Raw genomic sequence first — 19,757 nt, 5'->3', positions numbered from 1 at the left:
TATAGCACTGCTTTAGTAAACATTCCATCACTGCTTCTGTCCTGAATTCCTTCTAACCCCCTTTCCAGGCATTAATGTTTACTCGTAACAGAATTTTTGATTCAGAATAAAGAAAAGTGATTTCATCTGTCTTTTTTTTTTAAATTACCTTTTATTACTGGAAAGTGTTGTTTCCTTTAAGCTGAAACTTCAGAGTTTTTCTAGTTATCAAGTAATATTTTTTCTTAGCTGTTAACACATCACTTAAAACTGCTAGATAAAGGCAATTACAGGCTAGCAAATAGATATATCTAAAAGCAAGGAAAGATGTTATAATCGAGGTGACTTTTGTATTACCCTTCATAATCCTCTTAGACCACCACATAACTGTTCTCTTTAACATCTCTGTATTTATTAGTTTAGATTAAGGAGCCCAGATATGCAAGTAATTCTAGAGAATGCAAGGATAAACATTCTACAGCAGTAACTTTACTTTTCCTCTGCAGATGCACTTCAAATGGCAATAAAACATCAAGAGGTTTCCTTTCAAAATGCACAGACGAAATGTATCCCTTTAGAAAGTACAATCACTCCTGTAAAATTATTAAAAGCATTTGGGTCCCATATGATCTTCACTTGCTGTTAACTCTTTAAGATTGGGAAGGCATTTAAATTAATACACTGAATAGAAAACAAAGAAATACCTTGTTACTACTACACAGCAACACTTCTGTATCACCTATCTTTAAATTGAAATGTCACCTCTGATATAACTAGACTAGTACTGGATGAATTTAGTATTCAGTAAATATTTAGTATTCAGACCATTTAGATGGTCTTTTCTCAAAAATTATCTTGCCTCTACCTGCAAATCATTGCTGCAACCCGCTTATGGCATTATCAGATACTATGAGAGAAAGAACTCCAACACCTTTCTTTCCTCCTTACCAACAGAATTCTCCTGCCCTCAGCAGCACAGCCTGAGCTCTTCCTTTCCTATAGTGCTTACTGGATTTATTGCAAAGCTCATTTAATTTCTAGTGAAAGGCTACACCTTGCTTTGGACTCGTGGTTTGTTTTTCTACAAATACAGTTATTAAATAGTCTTCAATTTACTCTGAATGTACTGAGATAGTAAGCCTTCCAGTCTGTTTAAGGTGAGCAGTGGAAGCACAATGTGAAGATCAAAATCTTGCTTTTTCAAAGTTAGTGGGATGATAGCATCCTGTCTCATGGAACTGCAGCCTCCAGGTCAAACAGATTTGTTACTCCTACCCTTGGACAAAAACATGTTCTATGTTCTGCTCATCCTTAAAGATGAGCAGGGAGTCTGCCCTGCCTTCTTACTATGATTGAGAACAGAATGATGTCTCCAACAGTGAGGCTGTTAAAAACATCCCACTCAATGATTACAGTTTCTTTGTTCTGGCAATCAGAGACCACTGGTCCCCATACTAGTTTGGGAAAGGCAAGGACCTATCTGGGTAGTACAATGCTCTGTAGAGCATTTGACACATCCCATGGGAGCCTTGGCACCCTCCTATGCTCTGTTTCTCCCACTATGAATTGTTTTAATGTCGTCCTTAACCATGAACTGTGGGCACTTCATTCCTGCTACTTCACTCCCCCCAACTCTGCTCCCCTGTGGCACAGTCTGCATTCTGCTGTCCTCCCTGTGCCCTGCCTATCTCTGTTTCTCAGGGTGTCAGCTATCCTAGCACAAAGGAGTGATACAAGCTTGGAACACATAAACTGGTACTTTTCAGGAGCAATTCTTCCAAAGATCTACTGGCAATGATCAAAGTTTAGTTTGCTACCTCTTACAAAAGCAGAGACTGTGTCCTCTCCTATCTCTGCATCTTTCCCTTCTGATTTTTAGACCAGTTTCACAGGACTGCTTACAGCATTTCTTGACGTTTTGGAATTAAACAGATGCAGCATTTAAATACTTATTTTCCATCACAGAAATGCCATCCAGTTGAGTATAAGATCCTCTTTTAAATGCTGTTTTGTTTTAGCTCCTTTCCTCTCTTTGTGTATTCACTGACATGCTCTAGCTTAAATATGTCCTCGACTCCACTCAAAACGTGAGGTTAATATCAGTATTCAGCACCTCGAAAACTGCTTTTAAATCTGACAAGTAACAGAAAAATGGCAGCCTACAGTTCACAAGTATCTTACAAATGCACAGAAAAATCTTACCAGCAACAATCCTAACAGCCAGGCTCAAATTTTAGAAAAGAGTTATAAGAATTTAAATCATATAACTGCTCATCTGAAAACCAGTCTGGTGCCAAGACTACAGAACGAGTCTTACACAACCCATTTTAATATTGCAGCTGAATAGGAAATGGGAACATTCCAGTCTGGTCAGCAGGCTCACTAAGACATTGTTGATTAACAAAGGGAGACTAGGTATGGTAAGTTAATAGTTTGTGCAAGATTTCAGGAAATGACATACGTAAATTTCAGGAACCTGGAAATTTACTGGCAGTTCTTTAGGTACACCACAGGACTGCCTTTGCAACACTATTTGCTCAACTACAGTAACTGCTACCATTTGTCTTCAGCAGTTCACCCTGTGGCCCATGTGCAATGGCATCTGGCCCTTTTTTATCCTCTGATGAATCATGCAAGTCACCCAATCTCCATAATCCCTTGCCCTCTACAAACATACAATGACTCCCCCCTCACCAGTACAACTGGTCTTTCTGCATGTTAGTGCTGTATTTGAGAGGATAGGCTTATACACACAGAATTCAAGTTTTTTGTTATTTCTTCAACAAGTAAGAGAGAACTATACTTATCTGACAAGTCAGCGTAATCATGAAATAAAAGGATTTGCTGTAATCAGTTCTCAGAGTGTAATGTGATGTATACTGTTTGGTCCCATATCTAGCTCAGTAGGTTGACAGCAAAGGCTGTTTGGAGAACTGCTGTGCCCATTTTTCAAATCCAAAACTGTAATATACCGAAGAGCAGAAAATTCAAATCACTGAAGAATTCCTGTGTTCTAAATTATCCACTTCTTGTCCAAATATTTTATGATTTGTGGTTTACAAGAGAAAAAATACAAAGGGGGAGTGTGCTCAGTAGCAGTTACACAGTCCTGAACTTGCTCATAGAAGGCAATAACTGGGACAGAAAGTTTAGGGAGGGTTATCCATCCACTGCTTCCCCCACAACTGCTCACAGTGTTGACAGTTTTGCCGTGCAGATGTTAGTTGGTAATAAAGCATGATGACAAGAGACTGCAAGACACATGCCAGAGACTACTTTCAGTCCCCCAAAGCATCTCCACCTTTGCCAGGCTATTAATGAACACTTGCCAGGGAACAGTGACATAAATGGTTAAGGCATTTCTGCTTTTAATTAACCGTGTCCCACAGGGGGACAAGGGGGATGCACAGTGCTTGAAACACTGAAAAGTAGGTAAATGTTTGCCTGTAGTTCCACAGGATTGACAGGTTTTAATCATGTAATTCAGGACATTTCTTTCTTTCCTATGGAAGCAAAGCAGTTGGAGGGTTATCTGTCAAAGTCCTGAAATTAAGAGAGATGCATGGGATATCATAAGAGGTATTATTTGACACAGACTCCTCCCCAGCACTCTTTTACTTCTGCTGTGGCTGTAGCTGTGGCTATATTTAGTAAATAGCACTATATATGATTGATTCCCAGAGAAAATGACGCTTTAACTGAACTAGTATTTCCAGTTAGAAGCAATGGGGCTGGGGGACATGGAAAATTCTTCCAGGCACCAGACAAGGAGAGCCAAGAGTTATAAAAATATTACTTACTATACATTAGTGTTGTCCCAGCAACAGAAAAACAACCATAACATTATGAGGAGTGGAAGAAAAAAGCAGCGCTAAAATTTTACAGTGACGGCCTTTCTTCCACAGCACTGCTTCAACTTCAGGTGACGTTACTTTCACTGCAACAATTATGGCAGATTGATCATATCCTCATATAACAGAGGGCAGCACATCCCTGCTTCCTTTCTGTTGGAGGCATATTGTTTCATGCAGCTCAGTACTTCAAGTCAGCAATGATCGTTTTCTGCATTTAAATAAAAAGGGCACTTCAACACAACGAAAATAAAGACCTCTATAAATTTCTTTCCTTTTCACTCCTGTTTCTTTACAGCACATCAACTGAGGACATCTTTTCCTGGACCTTGAACTGCAGAGGTATCTGCTGTGGACCAGAGCTTATTGCTGGATTTACATAGCCACATGGATTCTCATATGAAGTGCAAGTATTCTTTGGCATTCTTGACCCAACCCAGCAGGGCTTGGCTACGCAGCACTTTCCAGGCTTCTTGATAATTTAATGCAGCTTCCTTGTAGTCCCAGTAGGTTTTTAGAGTCTTCATCCTGACAGAAAATGCACAAAAATGAAAACAATTCTATGATCCTATTGAATATGATGTCACAGAATGAAAAAAGCAATCAAACTTCTAAGAACATGATGATACGCTATGAGAACTTTCATGCTACTAGGTGAAATTCTCTTCTAGAGAGACTTGGAGAGGCCCAGGCTCTGAAGCCAGACACTGTCAGCAGTCTTACAAAAGGCAGCAAAACAACTCTTCTACCATGCTTCATACACACTATCCAGCAATAGAAGTGTTTGACTGTGTGACCACAGGTCACAGAAAATTTCCATGATAGCGAAAAATGCTGAAGCAAAGCTGAAAAGGTGGCTAGAGATGCTTTGAATTGGGTAGAAGTAGCCTTAGCTTGCTAGAAGAACAGATATGCTTGCTGGTTGGAAGGGAAAGGGACAGAACAAACAGGACAGTTCTTTTCCAACACAAAACTGATGAAGAAGAATGAGACAAAGGAGAAAATAATTTTTTTCTTCCCTAAAGCAAAAGAGACTCAGTGATTTTGGTGTTCTGTTCCTCTTCCTCAAGTAGCACCTATTCCCCACAGTCTCAGCAGAACTATTGGTCACTCTGCTGAGTACATTATGCCATTGATTTTCAAAAGAGAGAAATTCAGGTCTAGAGTATCTGACAACAAATGCCTCTAAGACAATCTCATCAAGACTTTTTTCCTTTCCTTGCATTCCTTTCTCAGCTTCTTTCATCTCCCTTTGCCAAAAAGTCTGTCAGCCACATGTGGTATGCAATGTTTTAACACATTAAACCCAACACAAAGGAAAGACGACAGGCAACATGACCTTCACCAAGAAAGAGGAAGAGCCAAACTACTATAGGAACCCTAATCTAAAAAGTCTGAGAACCACTGCACTAACTTCTAGAACAGGTTTTAATCCTCAAAGGCAATAATGATCACCCATCACCCCCAAAACTGCAGACCATCAGAAGCTGTGTTTCAGGCATTCATCATTCTGCTATGAATTTATTTCTAGAACGCTGTGACATGCATAGAAAGCCATATTATCTATCCTGCAGACCTTATGTTCTGAATATGAGAGAGTGGTGAACCTGTCTATGTCCCTGCTGAACACAGGAGATGTCTTCCCCCTTAACAAACCTGCCCTGCACTCTCATCCCAGCTAATTCATTCTGCTTTACCTCTTTCACATTCATCATACTCCGTGAAACTAACTTTGAGCTCCTCTGCAAAGTTCCATGGAAGGGCCCCCTGCAACTCTCCCCCACCTGGGCAGTGGAACAGTCACAGAACCCCATAATCTGTAGTGGATCATAGTATAGGAGCATCATTGAACAGGCAAAAGACCAGCAACTATTTGCATAAGCAGCATTCAGGAAACCACCTGGTCCAAGAAGGATCAAAGTCAACCCTCCACAATTGGCTCCAAAACCCTGGCATAGGCAAGCTGCTTCTCTCCCAGGTAACATGTGCCTCAAACACAGTACAAACCACCTGCACCTTCACCTTCATTTCATCTATTTTTCATTTCTTCCTTGCTAAATGTTGCTCTTTTTCCCTGAATCTGCTGTCAAATTAGCAGCTCTGACTCATACCTATCAGTCTGACCCAATTTAACTAAAACACCTACGGGATTTTTCTAACCTACATTATTCCAACGGACTTTTGTTTGGAAACTCTTACAGCAGACAGTAAAAAGACAGCTAGAACAAAAGCAGGATAGACAGGAGCAGGATTCTCACCACACTGTAGCAACTACTAGAGCACATGTGACCACAGCCTCTTGGGGTCTCATTCTCCAAGCAGACAACATCAGTACAGTGATTTAAAAGTGCATGCAACAGAAATTAAAAAAGTATTTTAAACAGCTTCCTCAAAGAGCTGACAAAATCAACAGATTTAGTTAATTCATGCTTGATTTGTGCATTAAGCTTCTAAGAATTTTCAACACATATACAGGAAAAATGCTTTCAAATTCTATGTACATTGTATCTGCATAAAAACCTTACATGATTTGACTGTATCTCAGATGTAGTTAAGGCTCTGAGCATTAGTAATGAAGAACCTGTGACTGCCCCAGGCAAAGTTAAACACAATCACAGAATCTCCACCCTATCCAAGTCTGTCTGACGTACGTTTCTAGCATGTTTCCCTTTACTATTTCAATCTTGCCCCTACACTACTGTGCAAGAGAGAGACAGGGATTCTGATAGCTTGTGCCAGAGACACGAGAAGTGGTCCACAGACTTCATTCTGAAAGGTAACACAAAAGAGCCTTACAAAAATCACCATTATGCTTATGAAAACATTCACATGCTCAGCTACATGCAAAGTTGAGCAGGAATGGGCTCATTAAAAAGGCAGCCTGCAGAGAAAAGCAATACACTGCAGCAATACTTCCTTCTCAGGTAACAAACCCTACCTTTAACTCCATATTCAGCTTCAAACATTTATGTTTAACCCATAATGTACTTGCAAGATTACAGACACATTGCACGTGAAAAATACGTACAAGGAATCAACCAAAATATTACTCATACAAAAATTACCAATTGCTGAATGATGCTAAAAATCTTAGCTAAGCTACGCTAATACAAACACCTAACCTTGCCTTCTAGGAGAGCCAGCAAAGTTCTGGCCCCAGTAGGCTCTCTACCTGTTCCAATTTAACACTCATCCTCTGGATAGAAGCAAAGAATCAAAGAGAAAGGAAGACAAAAGAAGCAGGAGAAGCAGCTTTAGATACACAAAAGAAGAAAACAAAACATCAGAATCAGTATAAAGCTTTAACTTCCCTGGTTCCTAAGCTAACAGTGGACAACAGTTAAGTTGGAAGGAAGGGTTAAGTGAAGAATGATCCTTGTCCTAATACACCCTACAACTACAAAACAAGCTATTCAGCAAATTTGAAATTATTACAGAATGAGTTTCCCCCAATGGAACAGAAAAGATGGGAGGCAAGAGACCAAAAAGTAGACTAGAAGAGGCAGGGCAGGAACTTCGGGTCAAAGAGCAAAAAGGAAACTGGGTGGCAGCAGCATTAGAGCCAACCATTTGTGGGAAGAGATAACAGGACACCTTTGAATGGAAAGAAAATACAAAACTGGGTAACAGTTAAATACACAGAAGTTTAGAGGATGCAATTTGAGATTGTGGGATTTCTTATCTGAAGTTCACTCAGACTCCAAGGAAGAAAGAAAAACAAAAATATGTCAGAATATTGTGTAGAAAAGGAAAGCAAAGATGAAGGAAACAGCAACACTAAGACACTATTTTTATTTTGCTTTTTAAGTGAAGAGGAAGAAAAACAAAGACTTCAAAAGTGAATCAGCTGCACAAGCTGACTGGTGAGCTAGCACCTCTACTGTATAAATAGAGTTTATGCAGCCTAAAACCAGTGTCACATCTGTGAATCAGCTGGACTTTGTCAGGAGAAGCCCAGACAGAAAAACAGTAGAGGACAAAAAAGTCAAAGGAAATGGTAGAGCCACTGGAGTCTAGGAAAGCCCTGAGGTGAAGTGACTTTATATAAGCAGCACATGATCAGAACAATGAGTCACCTACCCAGCAATGCACCAGTTCACAACCTGTTTTGAGGAAATAATGATGGCTAAACAAGTGAGGACAAACTCCTACCCAAAAGAGGATAATAATATTATATTTTATAATAATAATAATTTTATATTTTAAACTGATTTACAAAGAAAGTGTATCTCTACTTTAGAATGAGTTGAAAGCATCTCATGCTGACATCAGAACTTTGAAATAGTTATGAGACACTTCTACAGAATCTTTAATTCAACAAAACTCAAAAGCAAGCAAGATCTACTAATTAAAGATCCAAGGTGCACTTACTTTGGCTAATTTCACTGCATCTACTGTCTTGGTAGCATGAAAGGCTGAAAGGGCCTATCTCCCCTGCTTCCAGCCACACACCTCCTACTTCCTGTTTTAACTTTCCATGAGCCAATTCAGCTCATTAGTCCAAGAGAAAACACAGAAAACAAGAGAATTGTTTTCATCCACATTAGCTAGCTGAACTGACTCACCATGAGATTGGAGAAGTGCTTCTGATACAAGGGAGAAAACAGGAATCTACAGCCAGTAGCAGCAGAGACTGCTGGGGGACCATCCCTATCAGCAACTACAAGCAGTTAAATTAGCCCAAGAGTTCATGTAACTGCATCCTAGAGCTGGTGAAATTATACCTGGAAATAAGTCTAAAATAAAATAAACCTTCTATGGCAATGGATTTGGAACCTTCTACCTCTCAGAATCTCTAAGCCAGAGAGAGAAGTTTTCTGTGCATGTGAAACTATACCTTACTTTATGGCAGCTATTGGGGCTGGAATACCAACCAATAATGCACATAATGCTAAGGCAGACTGGATGATTACTGCAAGTAATTAATTCCAGTTTGATAAACCAAACTTGTTTCCAATAATGCAAAGGCAAATTCCAAGTATGGCCTCCTCACACAAAAGCTTCCTTCTGTTCTTTCCAGAAAGTCTCCATCTATGTAACATATGCATTGCATAAAGAGCCATACACACTATCCCACCTTACTAGCTCCTACTCCACCACACACTGAGAAAGGTTTTAGCCTAGACTTAAAAAAAAAAAAAGGTTTTACTGAAACTCTTTCTTTTTGTGAAACAAAGAAATGGCATTTGACAGAATTACTAAACACCAACTAGATATTAATAACTCCCCAATTTTTGGATGCAGGGTTTGAACACCACCAAGGGCAGGCAGCTGATCTAGTAGCCATGTTTTCAAAAAAAGATACTACTGCCTCATCTTGTGTCTCTTTTCACATTTTTCAAGTATCAGATTTTAACAGTGAACTTATCTGAAGGGAGATTCATGAGCAGATTCTAGTATCATCACAGTATTCTTTGGTTTCATTAAGAAAAACTCACTCTTCTAAATGCAATAATAATGTCTTTACCGGAGAGTGTCTGGTAGATCCTCTTGTGAAATACTTGTCACCAGCTTTTGGAACTTATGGAAGAGCTCCACTTTACAGATCTTGGATCTAATATATAAAAAAAAAATAAATTAGAAATTCTGATAGAAAAAAGAAATCAGAAGCTTACTTCCCCATGAAGAGCAGAGATCAATGTCTGCCCCTCCATGTCCCCTCGTGAGGAAGCTGTAACTGTGATGGTCTCCCCTCAGTCTCCTCCAGGCTGAACAAATCAAGTCACCTCAGCTGCTCCTCATAAGGCTTCCCCTTCAGACCATTCATTATCTTGATGGTCCCTTCTCTGGACACTAATAGCTTTATATTCTTCTTATGTTCTGGTGCCCAAAACTGCACACGATACTCAAGGTGAGGCTGCCCCAGTGCAGAGCAGAGCGGGACAATCCCCTCCCTCGCCGGGCCAGCGATGCTTTGCCTGATGCCCCCCAGGACAGGGCTGGCCCTCCTGGCTGCCAGGGCACTGCTGACTCATGTCCAACTTGCCACTGACCAGGACCCCCAGGTCCCTTTCCGCAGCACTGCTCTCCAGCCTCCATTCCCCAGCCTGTACGTACATCCAGGGTTGCCCCATCCCAGGTGCAGAAACCAGGACTTTTCTTTTTCAGACTTCGTAAGGGTTGGTGATTGCTCAGCCCTCTAATTTCTCAAGGTGTCTGCAGGGCCTCTCTTCCTTCCAGGGAGTTGACAGCTCCTCCCAGTTTAGTATCTTCAGAAGCAAACTTACTTATTGTACCTTCAAGTCCCGCGTCCAAGTCGCTTATGAAGATGTTGAAAAGCACTGACCCTAAAAGAGAGCCCTGTTGAACCCCACTGGTGACTGGGTCATGCAAAGACACTCTAAAATATAATCTTCTACTTAATCTGTCAAAGGTTCATACTGTAGTCTTTGGTGGTGTAGTTAATTAAGCATTAACAAAAGTACACACCAGACGTTTACCTACAAATTCCTTTTAGTCAGTCAGCTTTACCTTCCTTGATATCTAGTGTTATCCAGCATATTGATTCCTTGAGAGAAAAGAAATTGTAGAAACTTATCACGTTTATTATTAACCAGCACCACACCCAATAAGGCTGTAAATTTCTTATTTTCATTATAAAAGTTCCTTTTGTGACTGCTTATCATGAAAGTGTAAATAGTTGTTCCTTGACATTGCTTTTAATCCTGATTTCCTAAGGAAATGAGACGTTTGTAATCACAGTCTTGTAGACTCTAATAACTTTTGAATGTTTTAGTGAATTTTGAGCACATATTGAGAGGAGGATCTCTCAACACTAAGTTCTTACACTTCTGTGCTAACTGGCAGCTAGCAGATGGCTCTCACGTTTTCAAGCTGATACATAAATGCTATGTAACAAATTTAAGCCTACTGAGAAAAAAGGGGTTGGTTGGTTCGTTTGATCTTTCACACATCTTCTGGAATACATTATACACCACATATTGAAAGCTACTATTCTACAGTGCACACAAAGCCTGTCTCAAAAGACACATTAATTCACCCAGGTCATGCATGTTAGCAACACCCCAGACACCAACACTGGTCACAAACCACAAAGTTCCCCTTCTTTACACAGAAAATTTGAAAATACTAGGATATACCAGTATGAACTTCAGTCAAGTCAGGCCTAACCTCAAGAAGCTCAGAATGTGCAACTTGCAGGCATGTGAACAAATTCTCCAAAAGAATTGTCTAGGCTCCACTTATTATGCTATTCACTACTCAGGATTATTGTCATTCTCCCAGAAAGTGTGGGAAAAATGAATGACTACTGATAAATTGGTAATAGAAGGAGCCAACAACTAATACACAAACCCTAACTCTCAAGCTGAATTTCCACAGACCACTGATAATTTTGGTCACCTCACCTAAACTGAAGATAACATCGAGATGGAGAGATTTGTCCGCAGATGTTACGAGTAATTGTTCTCAACCACAAGAAAAATACCTAACTGGCTTTTTTAAGCATTAATTGTTGATAAAAGATTATGAGATGTTTTAAAGAGCACAGTGCCAAAACCACAGTTGGAAAGGTTACATGTTTCATGTTAGGAATGTGCTGCAAGCATTTCAATACATTTTCAAACTTTAAGGCAGAAAGTCATGCTTCAAAGCAACACTTCTAACAATCATACACTCTGTTCAGTTGGTTTGACTCTTAAAGAAAAAGAAATCTGCAAAAAGAGAACCTGCAATGTACACATTTCCTTCATAGTCATCAACCCAAAAAAATACAAAGTAAAAATTCTGTTAACTTCACCAGTAAATATCCTTCTCATAAAAATTTATCATAGTCACCCGCCTTTATCCACAACGCTCTCAACAATGACAAAGAAATAGGATAAACTTGTTAACTCTCATTTAACTTTTTTATTGCAACTCCACTCTCTCCCTTACACAGTGACTCTCCCCTGTCCCCTGCTCCCTACCTTCCCTCCTTTTCCCCATTCCCTAGACTTCCTTCTGCTCTGACAAAGCCCTACACATCACATGAGCTGACAGAGGCATGTATGCTAACAAATAAAACGTGTGTCTGGATACTACAATACTCTCACACCTGCTCTGATGGCTCCCAATTCCCTTCTTTGTTGTTCCCTGGCGGAAGCCATTTGAGGTGACATCCAGAGGTTCCTCAGGGACTGCACTCCAACTGATGGCTGTAGAAGAAAGGATTATGAACAAGGGAGATGCTCTTATCACAAAAGCAGAACCTAGCAGTTCCTATGTGTTCATGTGCTGCTTCCCAAAGTAACTCAAACTAGAAAGAGGACCATGGTTCTCTAGGGCCGGAATTCCAGTACCTAAAAGAACAGGTAAACTCCATTTAATTAAAAAAAAAATTAAAATACACATACACACACACACACAGAGCTTTCATCTTAATTAGATCCTTTAAGAATGCATGCTTCTAAATATCTGGCCTCCAGCTTTGTAATTCTCCCTTTCTTAGGGGGATTCCACTTTCTTTTGTACGTCCTGTCCAGATAAAACATGAAGAAATTTCCAAGTCAGATGGCTTATTTTCACATCAGGTAGTGAAACAGTCCCCTAAGCTACTTGCACCAGTCATTCTGTGTTTTCCTTAGTAATTTATTGTTTGCTATTATTTGATTGTGTAAATAGTTCTATGTTTGATAACTGATGTACACCAAGTATCTGTAGACTTTACTTGAAAAATATTATTAGCTAGTAGTCAAAAACAGTTTGCTGAAAGAAGTAGCATATGCCAACAACCTTATCCTTTGCCCCAATTCTGGGAACTTTGTCATCATTTGAGACTGTAAACTTCTTAATGCTGAAACTCTGCATAGGACACCTTATGATTTATAAGTAACCAGCAAAGCATTGGCAGCATTGGCAGAACCCGGCGTGTCCCATCTGCCCCTGCACAGCAGGTCCTTTAACTTCTACTACCGTAAGACAACTGCTGTCCCCTAAATTATCCCATTTCTCTGTGTTCCTAACAGGTAAAACAGTTGCATGTTCATTAACTCTAAAGACCATCTTGCCATCCAAGACTCTCAAAGACTGGTTATGATTTAGCTGCAACTGTCATACTCCACTAAGTGTCAATTGTACCTGCACTGCGATTTAAGTACAATTCTGTATGGCTCTACTAAATTACAAACTTATGTAGTATGAAATAACATTAGATACATACAACTGGTATGAAACCCTCCACCCTCACCTGGTCAGAGGACATCAGATTCTGACAAGCAAATACAAAGCCACTTAAAAATGAGAACACTTTATATTCTTTCACTTCTTCCTAATTATCTCGAACTCCAAAATACTAAACAGAACATGTTTTTCTTTTTTAAAAATACCAGTTGAAATGTTCCTATTGAGCATATTTCAATGCTCAGGGTAACAGCCCAGAATTTAGAGTTTATTCTGATTTTCAATCCTTCAAGAAAATAATCAAGCCAGCATAATTCACATGTGCAAAAAAAACCTGAAAAAGCATCATTCGTTTTCATTTAACAAAATGACCTGAAAAGTGTACAGAAAGACAGACATTTAGTTGCAGTTTGTTTCAGATCTTTTTTGATATGTGAATTGGCAGTATTTTTCAATGATAAATTTTGTTTCCTATCTCACAAAATCGAAATATTTATAAGTGCCAGGAAAGAAACTAACTCCAATTTAATGAATCTGAATTCCATTAAGGAACCCTTTGTTTCCATTCTATTTTATCATCAGGTCTATTGTAATAGAAAAACTTCCAGTTCTGCTTCAGACAGCAGAAGGCAGGCATGTCCAATTTTAAGGAAACTGCTTAACCATACACAGAGTGGCAGCTCTATTTTTTTTTCCCAAATGAGACCATGTTGCTAAATCACAACGAGACTTGCATATTCATTCATCACCATGACAAAAAATGCCATGTCCAAAATCTCTATCAATTAAACCTTTACACTATACTACTCTGTATTCTTTCTTCGTTCAGATTTCTGGAGCAATTACAAGCATAACTCAGCATGGCAATTCTTCTTTTCATTACCAAGGAGAATGCAAAACTAACTGAAACAAGAAGTCTTTTGATATTTTTGTTTTCTTCTTGCCCTCGGAACTTTCATTTTCCCTGGTTATTTTCTGTCTGTGTTTAGATTATAAATTCTTAATGTCATCAACCAAGTGTTTATTCAGTCCGAAAACTCCCTACAGGAAACTAGAGGCTGAGCTGCATAATATTAATTATTAACAATTAAGTTATGACATGAAATTAATTTCCTGCTGTTCATATTTTGCCTCTAGCACTGGCACTGAATGATGTTCCAAACAATCCAAACCACTTCATTTCTATTTGGACTTTTGCACTCAGTTATGCAATTGGCCCAAGTTAACTCACCTGCACTACAAGGAACAAGTTTTGTTTTGCTGTTAGATTGAACTTCCTGAACTGCCTCACGACTGTGTTCGAATCGAAGGTCCGACTGCAGCAGCTTAACCTCCTGAGCCAGAAAACCATCTGGTAAGGATGAGATGTGCTTACACCTAAAGTAAAGGCAGAAAAATGCAAATGATTTTCAGTCTGTTCTTCCCAAACAAGCCCATTTTGTATAATTTTCCTTCATTATCCAAAATATGTTGCTTTTACATGAAAAACTGAATTCAACATGAGTTACAAAGGAAAGACAACGAGGTTTGGAGGCATTTTTCCCTTAAAAAATATTTGTTAAAAAAAACCCAAACAAAACCACATTAGTTTATTAAGACCCTGACCATCCTAGAAAAACTACAATGAACTGATTTTTTAAAAGGTCTAGTTAAAAGCTAGTATGCAAGATAAAAACTGCAATATACTTCTGCAATCACAAAGAAAAATAACGATCATGAAGTACTTATATTATGCCAACCACATTACATTAGCAATTTTTAATGAACCTAAAGGTTCATAATCAAAGCCCAAACAGATACAAAATATACTTGCAGTTCTATGTGCAATTGCATCTTCGTTACCTTACATTACCATTGCATACTGAATGAGATTAGGATATGACAAAAAAATATTTACACTTTGCACTCTCCCTTGCCGACCCTTCATGAGGTTCCTTCCTTTCTCCAGCCTGTTGAGGTCCCTCTGGACAGCAGCACAATGCCCTGGCATATCAGCCACTCCTCTCCATTTTGAGTCTTCAGCAAACTTGCTGGGCATATGCTCTGCACCATCATCCAGATGATTAACGAAGACATTAAACAGGACTGGATCTAGTATTGACCCCAGGGTACATGGCTACTTACACCTTCAACTACACCTTGCCCAGTGATCACTGCTCTCTGGCTCTCAGTCTGAATGGCTCTGGGCCCAGCCATTCAGACAGTTTTCAATCCACATGTCTGCTCATCCAGCTCGTACTTTAACAGATTCTCTATTAGGACCTTACCAGACGCAGTGTCAAAAGCTTACTGAAGTTCTGATACTTGTGTGACACACATTGTCTTTCCAAGCTCACTGTCTCCACATACACCATCTGATTTCCAAAGGAGAGCACTTACCTGTCAATAATTGCTCTCCGCATGGCTTCTTGGCTATATGGACACTTCCCCACTATAATTGCCGACAGATACACTGGATACTGCAGGAAATGCATGAGAAGAGCTCCTTGACACCCTAACACATTCCAGCGAGCCAGTTTATCACTGCAGGACATAGAGCATGTTCTGTCTCCACGACCTGGCTTCACTCGTAATAATCCCACACAGTGGTACCCCAGCCCAGGTGTTCGGGCATCATCCAGCTCTCCAGGCACACATTTGGCTCCAGTTCTATGAACATCTACTACCTTTGGTCTCACTAAGCCAGTCTCCTTATGAGCTGTTTGCATCTCTGCAGAACAGTCACAGCACTTTTGATTTGTGTCATCTTCTCGTTTTACAGATTCTTGCTGAGCAGGCAGGTCTTTGCTGATTGTGGAAAAACAACCATCATCTTCAGTCTTCATTCTCTTGATTGCATGATTACTTGCCATATTCTCTGCTTTCCTTTTATCTTCTGGACACAAATGATCACGGTTACTTCTACACTCTGCTGATTGTCCAGCTGCATCACCTGCAGTCACTGGCTTAGAAAGCTGGTTCTCTGGTTCGCTGATTGGAATAATAGAAGCATCTCCACCTAGAACCAAAGAAATAACATAAAATTGGTCAAAAACACATTTCGTGACTGGAACACCTCACACCAGTAATATCACAACTACTATTAGCTTTCAGAGAGTTGCACTCAGCAAAATTTAACTACGATAATGTGTTTTTAAGACAACATTGTCCTGTGCAATGATGACTCAGATTTCACTGAAATTTGAGCCAATATATGCTCAACTTCAAGTTTTGCATTCTACGTAAGAAACAAAAGAGCAAAAGTTAAAACAAAACCTATAAAGCAAAAGGTAACAAAGGCATTTGACAGGCTACAAGCAGTGCTGAAGACTCGCAGGAAAACCAGTCTGATCTGACTAAACAACATGAACCTCAAAAGAGTAATTAAAGAATAATCTGTCAAATAAGGGTGAAAACTTTAATCTGTATCACTGAAACAAGCTCAAAACCAGAATTCTGAAGCTCAGCTCAAAGCAAGCAAAGCAAGTCTGACAGGTCTGGTGACAAAAAGAACATTTTCCATGACAGAAGTTGCAGGGGTTTTGTGTTTGTTTTTTTTTGGTTTTCTGTTTCACTGGGTTGAGGGGGTATTATTTGCTTGGTTGTTTTTAGTAACTGCGGTAAATGTCGGTGTTTTCTATTAAAATTTTAATCCAAGGAGAATGTTTAAAGCAAAGCAACAGCACAATATGACAGGGCCTTTGGCAAGTGTCTTGGTTTCTGGAAAAGAAAATACTAACTATTATTGTTTAAAGTGAAACATTCAACTATATAACAAGCAGTATATCAAATTTACTGAGCTCTCATGAATCACATCCAGCGAGATAAAATGCCAAATCTATCTGCAGAGGACCAGCCAAGTACATCTTCAGGCACATACTTGTAACATGAATTACTGCCTCACCCTCACTCCAGACCAGAGAGAAACCAAAGAAAGGTAAGGGGCAGAAAATATTTTAAAAGTGGAAGCAATGTAATTGGTTCACTCCAGCATACTCACATGGGGTATGACTGGAGAAGAAAACAAATATGATATTTGGTTTAAGCTTCCATTTTCCAGTTTCAGTTCCCGGACTAAAGATACTACACTGCTGATGGGAAGCTGCCAGCCACATCTGATGGAGAAGGTACCTGTTAGGCAGAAAGTTTTCATGAAACATTTACTGTATTTTTGATGCATGGGAAAACAACAAAACTTAGATGCCCTCTAGTGCCTGTTCTTTCCTGATGCAGTCTATGAGGAGCCAATCAGTTATGCTTCTACAGATAGACGGGATCCAACATACTCCATAAACGAAAACACATAATTGGAATTTCAATAACAGACCTCAAAGGGTTGTATTCAGTGGAGTTAACTATCTCCTCAAATTGTGTATATAAGGCCCTCTCTCCCACTATGTGTGTTTTTACCAGCACTGGAACTCATCTGACTCTGTAAGACTCAGTTTGGTGGCATCAAATCACAAGAAATGTACTAATTTCTGCAGAATTACTATTTTCCTGGCTCAGTTCCTTGAACCAGCTTATCCCATGTAAACAAGAGGACTGGTATGTGGGAAACAGCAAAACTTCTACCCTTGACCAGCAGTCATCAGACCTGCATTGATGTCACATGAAATCAGATCCTAATTCTTCATAAAGAGGCTCTACAAGAACACGGACGAAACAAGCTTTTGTGAAAGGACCTTAACACCACCTAAAAGTGTAAAAACTAGGCTAAAATCCCACTAACAGTGGGAAAGATTGTTGCCTCCAGAGAAGTAATGGAGTGTTTCATTACACTCTCCTATCTGAAGGGGCAAAATATGGCTGTTTCAGCAACAGATCAAAACCATTTGTATTTCAAGCCCTTCAAGTGGCATTGAGTAACAGCACATGAACTCACCTCTGGAAGCTCCTCTTGGCCACAACTTCAGCATGACTGTCATTCAAAATGTCTCCTAAAGCAACAACCAAGTGAGAATACAAATCACGACTGAAAAGTAGACAAACAAAGCAAATAGAATTTCACATAGGACAGTTCTCCAGATTTATTAGCATTTGAGGGTTTAACACTGGTATTAGGTTATTGTAAGATATTTAAACTTCCAATCACCACAAAAGGAGACTACACAAATGAAGGATAAAAAATGGACATGCAGAGCAAGGAAAGCCCTGCAATAAATAGTGAAAAACGGTAGTTGTGTGAAGTCATGTATCTAACCCATACACTTTTGGTACAAACACTTAAAACCATCTCATTGCAGAATATGCAGTAAGGGAGAAAAAGCCTGTTAGTGTCTTCCTGATGTCACCCCAGACTCAGCAGTGGCAGACTGTCAGGTAACCAACACGCAATTATTTTGCTTATGTTTTGCTTTGCTTTTAGCTATGATGTCTTTGAGCATGCAGACTCAGGACCTAAGCTACACATTTCTACATATAAAAAGTTCATTCACCCTTAAGGCAGCAAGTGCAGCAAACTTTCAGGGCAGCCATTCTGGCTGCCTAAGCTCCTCTCTCCTTGATAAGGGGTGGTCTGACTTACACTTCTGGCTTCAATTCAGAATAAGTCTGAGCAGAATGCTTTGTACATTTTTATTGATTCTATGACACCAGCAAGAGAGAAGATAACATAGGTAGTCTGTTCTCGAATTTTACACCATACTTACCATTTTTTCTCATTTTGTTTTGGCCAATACATTTTGTTCCAGTTCCCATAGCAACAACTTCCTTAGATACTGAAAAAGAAACGTTAACTGAACAAACTATCACCAACTATTGCTAGAAGTCTTGCTCTTACACAGTTATTCTGGTAAGACAACACACAGAACATAGTGTGGAAGGGAATGGACAGGGAGACAGGCCGTGCAACCTTACAGAAAGCAAACAGATCCAGAACTGAACACAGGAGGCAGAGGCACCAGTGTGAGAAAAGTCTATGATGGCAAAGCAGGAACACCAATAGAGGCTTGATGTGCCAGGCAGCACAAGTGGACACTGGCAGAGCATTCCCCAAACACATAAGAAATAAACACGGGATACAATCTGCCTGACGACACTGAAGAGCCAGTAAGAGAAAGGAATATATACACAAATGCAAAATGCAGTAAGACAGTCTGTTAAAGGAGAGCAAACTGAGACCTTTCCAGGATTCTTTCAAATAGTAGTTAAACATTTTTGCAAGTGTTTATATTAGGAATTCAGGTTCTGCCTAGAATTTCACCACTTACTGAATAGCCAAATGCAGGCTTTCATCTTCTTAGTCTGGGAAGAACAGCGTTCCACTATAACCATCTCTTTCCAGACAGAAGTTGTAAAAGCTTTTACAATCACAAAGAGTAAAGAATTTGGGTGGAGATAGAAATGGGACAGGAAGGGGTGTATGCTTTTCTTAAAAGTCATCTTGGGGGCGGGGGGGGGAAAGCGCATCAAGGACTGCCACCTCCTCTCCCCATTCCCCACCTCCCAACCCTATCCCAACTCATTCTTACCCTGGAGGTTCCCTGGACTAGCAAAAACCTCAGTTTGGGCTGCAGACTCCACTTTGACAACAGCTGCCAGTGAAGTCCATTCCCTGTTTGGATCTGGCTTCCCCTGCCTGGGGAGTCTCGTCCTATAATGCAGGTAGCACAGCCCAGCGATTTCATCAGCTGACCACATGGCTCCCGGTGCAGGTGCAGGCTCCGGACGGGGCCGGTTTCCCTCAGCCCGCGAACACCCACCCGCACCCATCGCCATGAGGACACGGGCGGGGGAACCGGGCGCGGGCGGGCCGCGCAAACGCGAGCCGCGGCCGGAGAGCGGCTCCTGCGCACGCGCAGCAGAGGCAACGACAGCGGGGCCGAA

At 40.1% G+C, this 19,757-nt stretch overlaps 1 protein-coding gene across 4 annotated transcripts; it reads right to left on the bottom strand.

The window, feature by feature from the left end:
* Positions 1-1,605: 1,605 nt before the first annotated feature.
* ADAT1 (adenosine deaminase tRNA specific 1) lies at positions 1,606-19,626 on the bottom strand. 4 transcript variants are annotated; one of them, XM_008927550.3, is made up of 9 exons: positions 19,403-19,626; positions 18,581-18,649; positions 17,815-17,869; positions 16,930-17,060; positions 15,330-15,948; positions 14,182-14,327; positions 11,887-11,986; positions 9,298-9,384; positions 1,606-4,358 (listed from the first exon to the last, which is right to left on the bottom strand). In XM_008927550.3, the coding sequence occupies exons 1-9, from the start codon at positions 19,569-19,571 to the stop codon at positions 4,226-4,228; spliced, it is 1,509 nt and encodes a 502-aa protein (XP_008925798.1). In that variant the 5' UTR covers positions 19,572-19,626; the 3' UTR covers positions 1,606-4,225. The 4 variants fall into 4 exon arrangements, 3 of the variants coding, with proteins under 3 accessions (XP_008925798.1, XP_017940155.1, XP_017940159.1); XM_018084666.2 differs by lacking the exon at positions 9,298-9,384; XR_001922212.1 differs by lacking the exon at positions 1,606-4,358 and having other exon boundaries at positions 9,372-9,384; positions 11,887-12,130.
* Between the last annotated feature and the right edge of the window lie 131 nt (positions 19,627-19,757).

This window comes from Manacus vitellinus, unplaced genomic scaffold, assembly GCF_001715985.3.
Source record: "Manacus vitellinus isolate BGI_N305 unplaced genomic scaffold, ASM171598v3 scaffold_10_pilon, whole genome shotgun sequence".
In the NCBI taxonomy this organism is placed as follows: Eukaryota; Metazoa; Chordata; class Aves; order Passeriformes; family Pipridae; genus Manacus; species Manacus vitellinus.
Note: the sequence above shows the minus strand (reverse complement) of the source record. Positions and strands in the feature narration are given on the sequence as shown.

Bases quoted from the DNA above. Each gene is read 5' to 3' on its own strand.
- ADAT1 (XM_008927550.3), bottom strand. From the start codon at position 19,571: ATGTGGTCAGCTGATGAAATCGCTGGGCTGTGCTACCTGCATTATAGG. The intron at 17,870-18,580 runs GTAAGTATGGTG...TTGTTGCTTTAG, and splicing joins AAACAAAATGAGAAAAAATG to GAGACATTTTGAATGACAGT. The intron at 11,987-14,181 runs GTGAGTTAACTT...TTTCTTCTACAG, and splicing joins ACTTGTTCCTTGTAGTGCAG to CCATCAGTTGGAGTGCAGTC.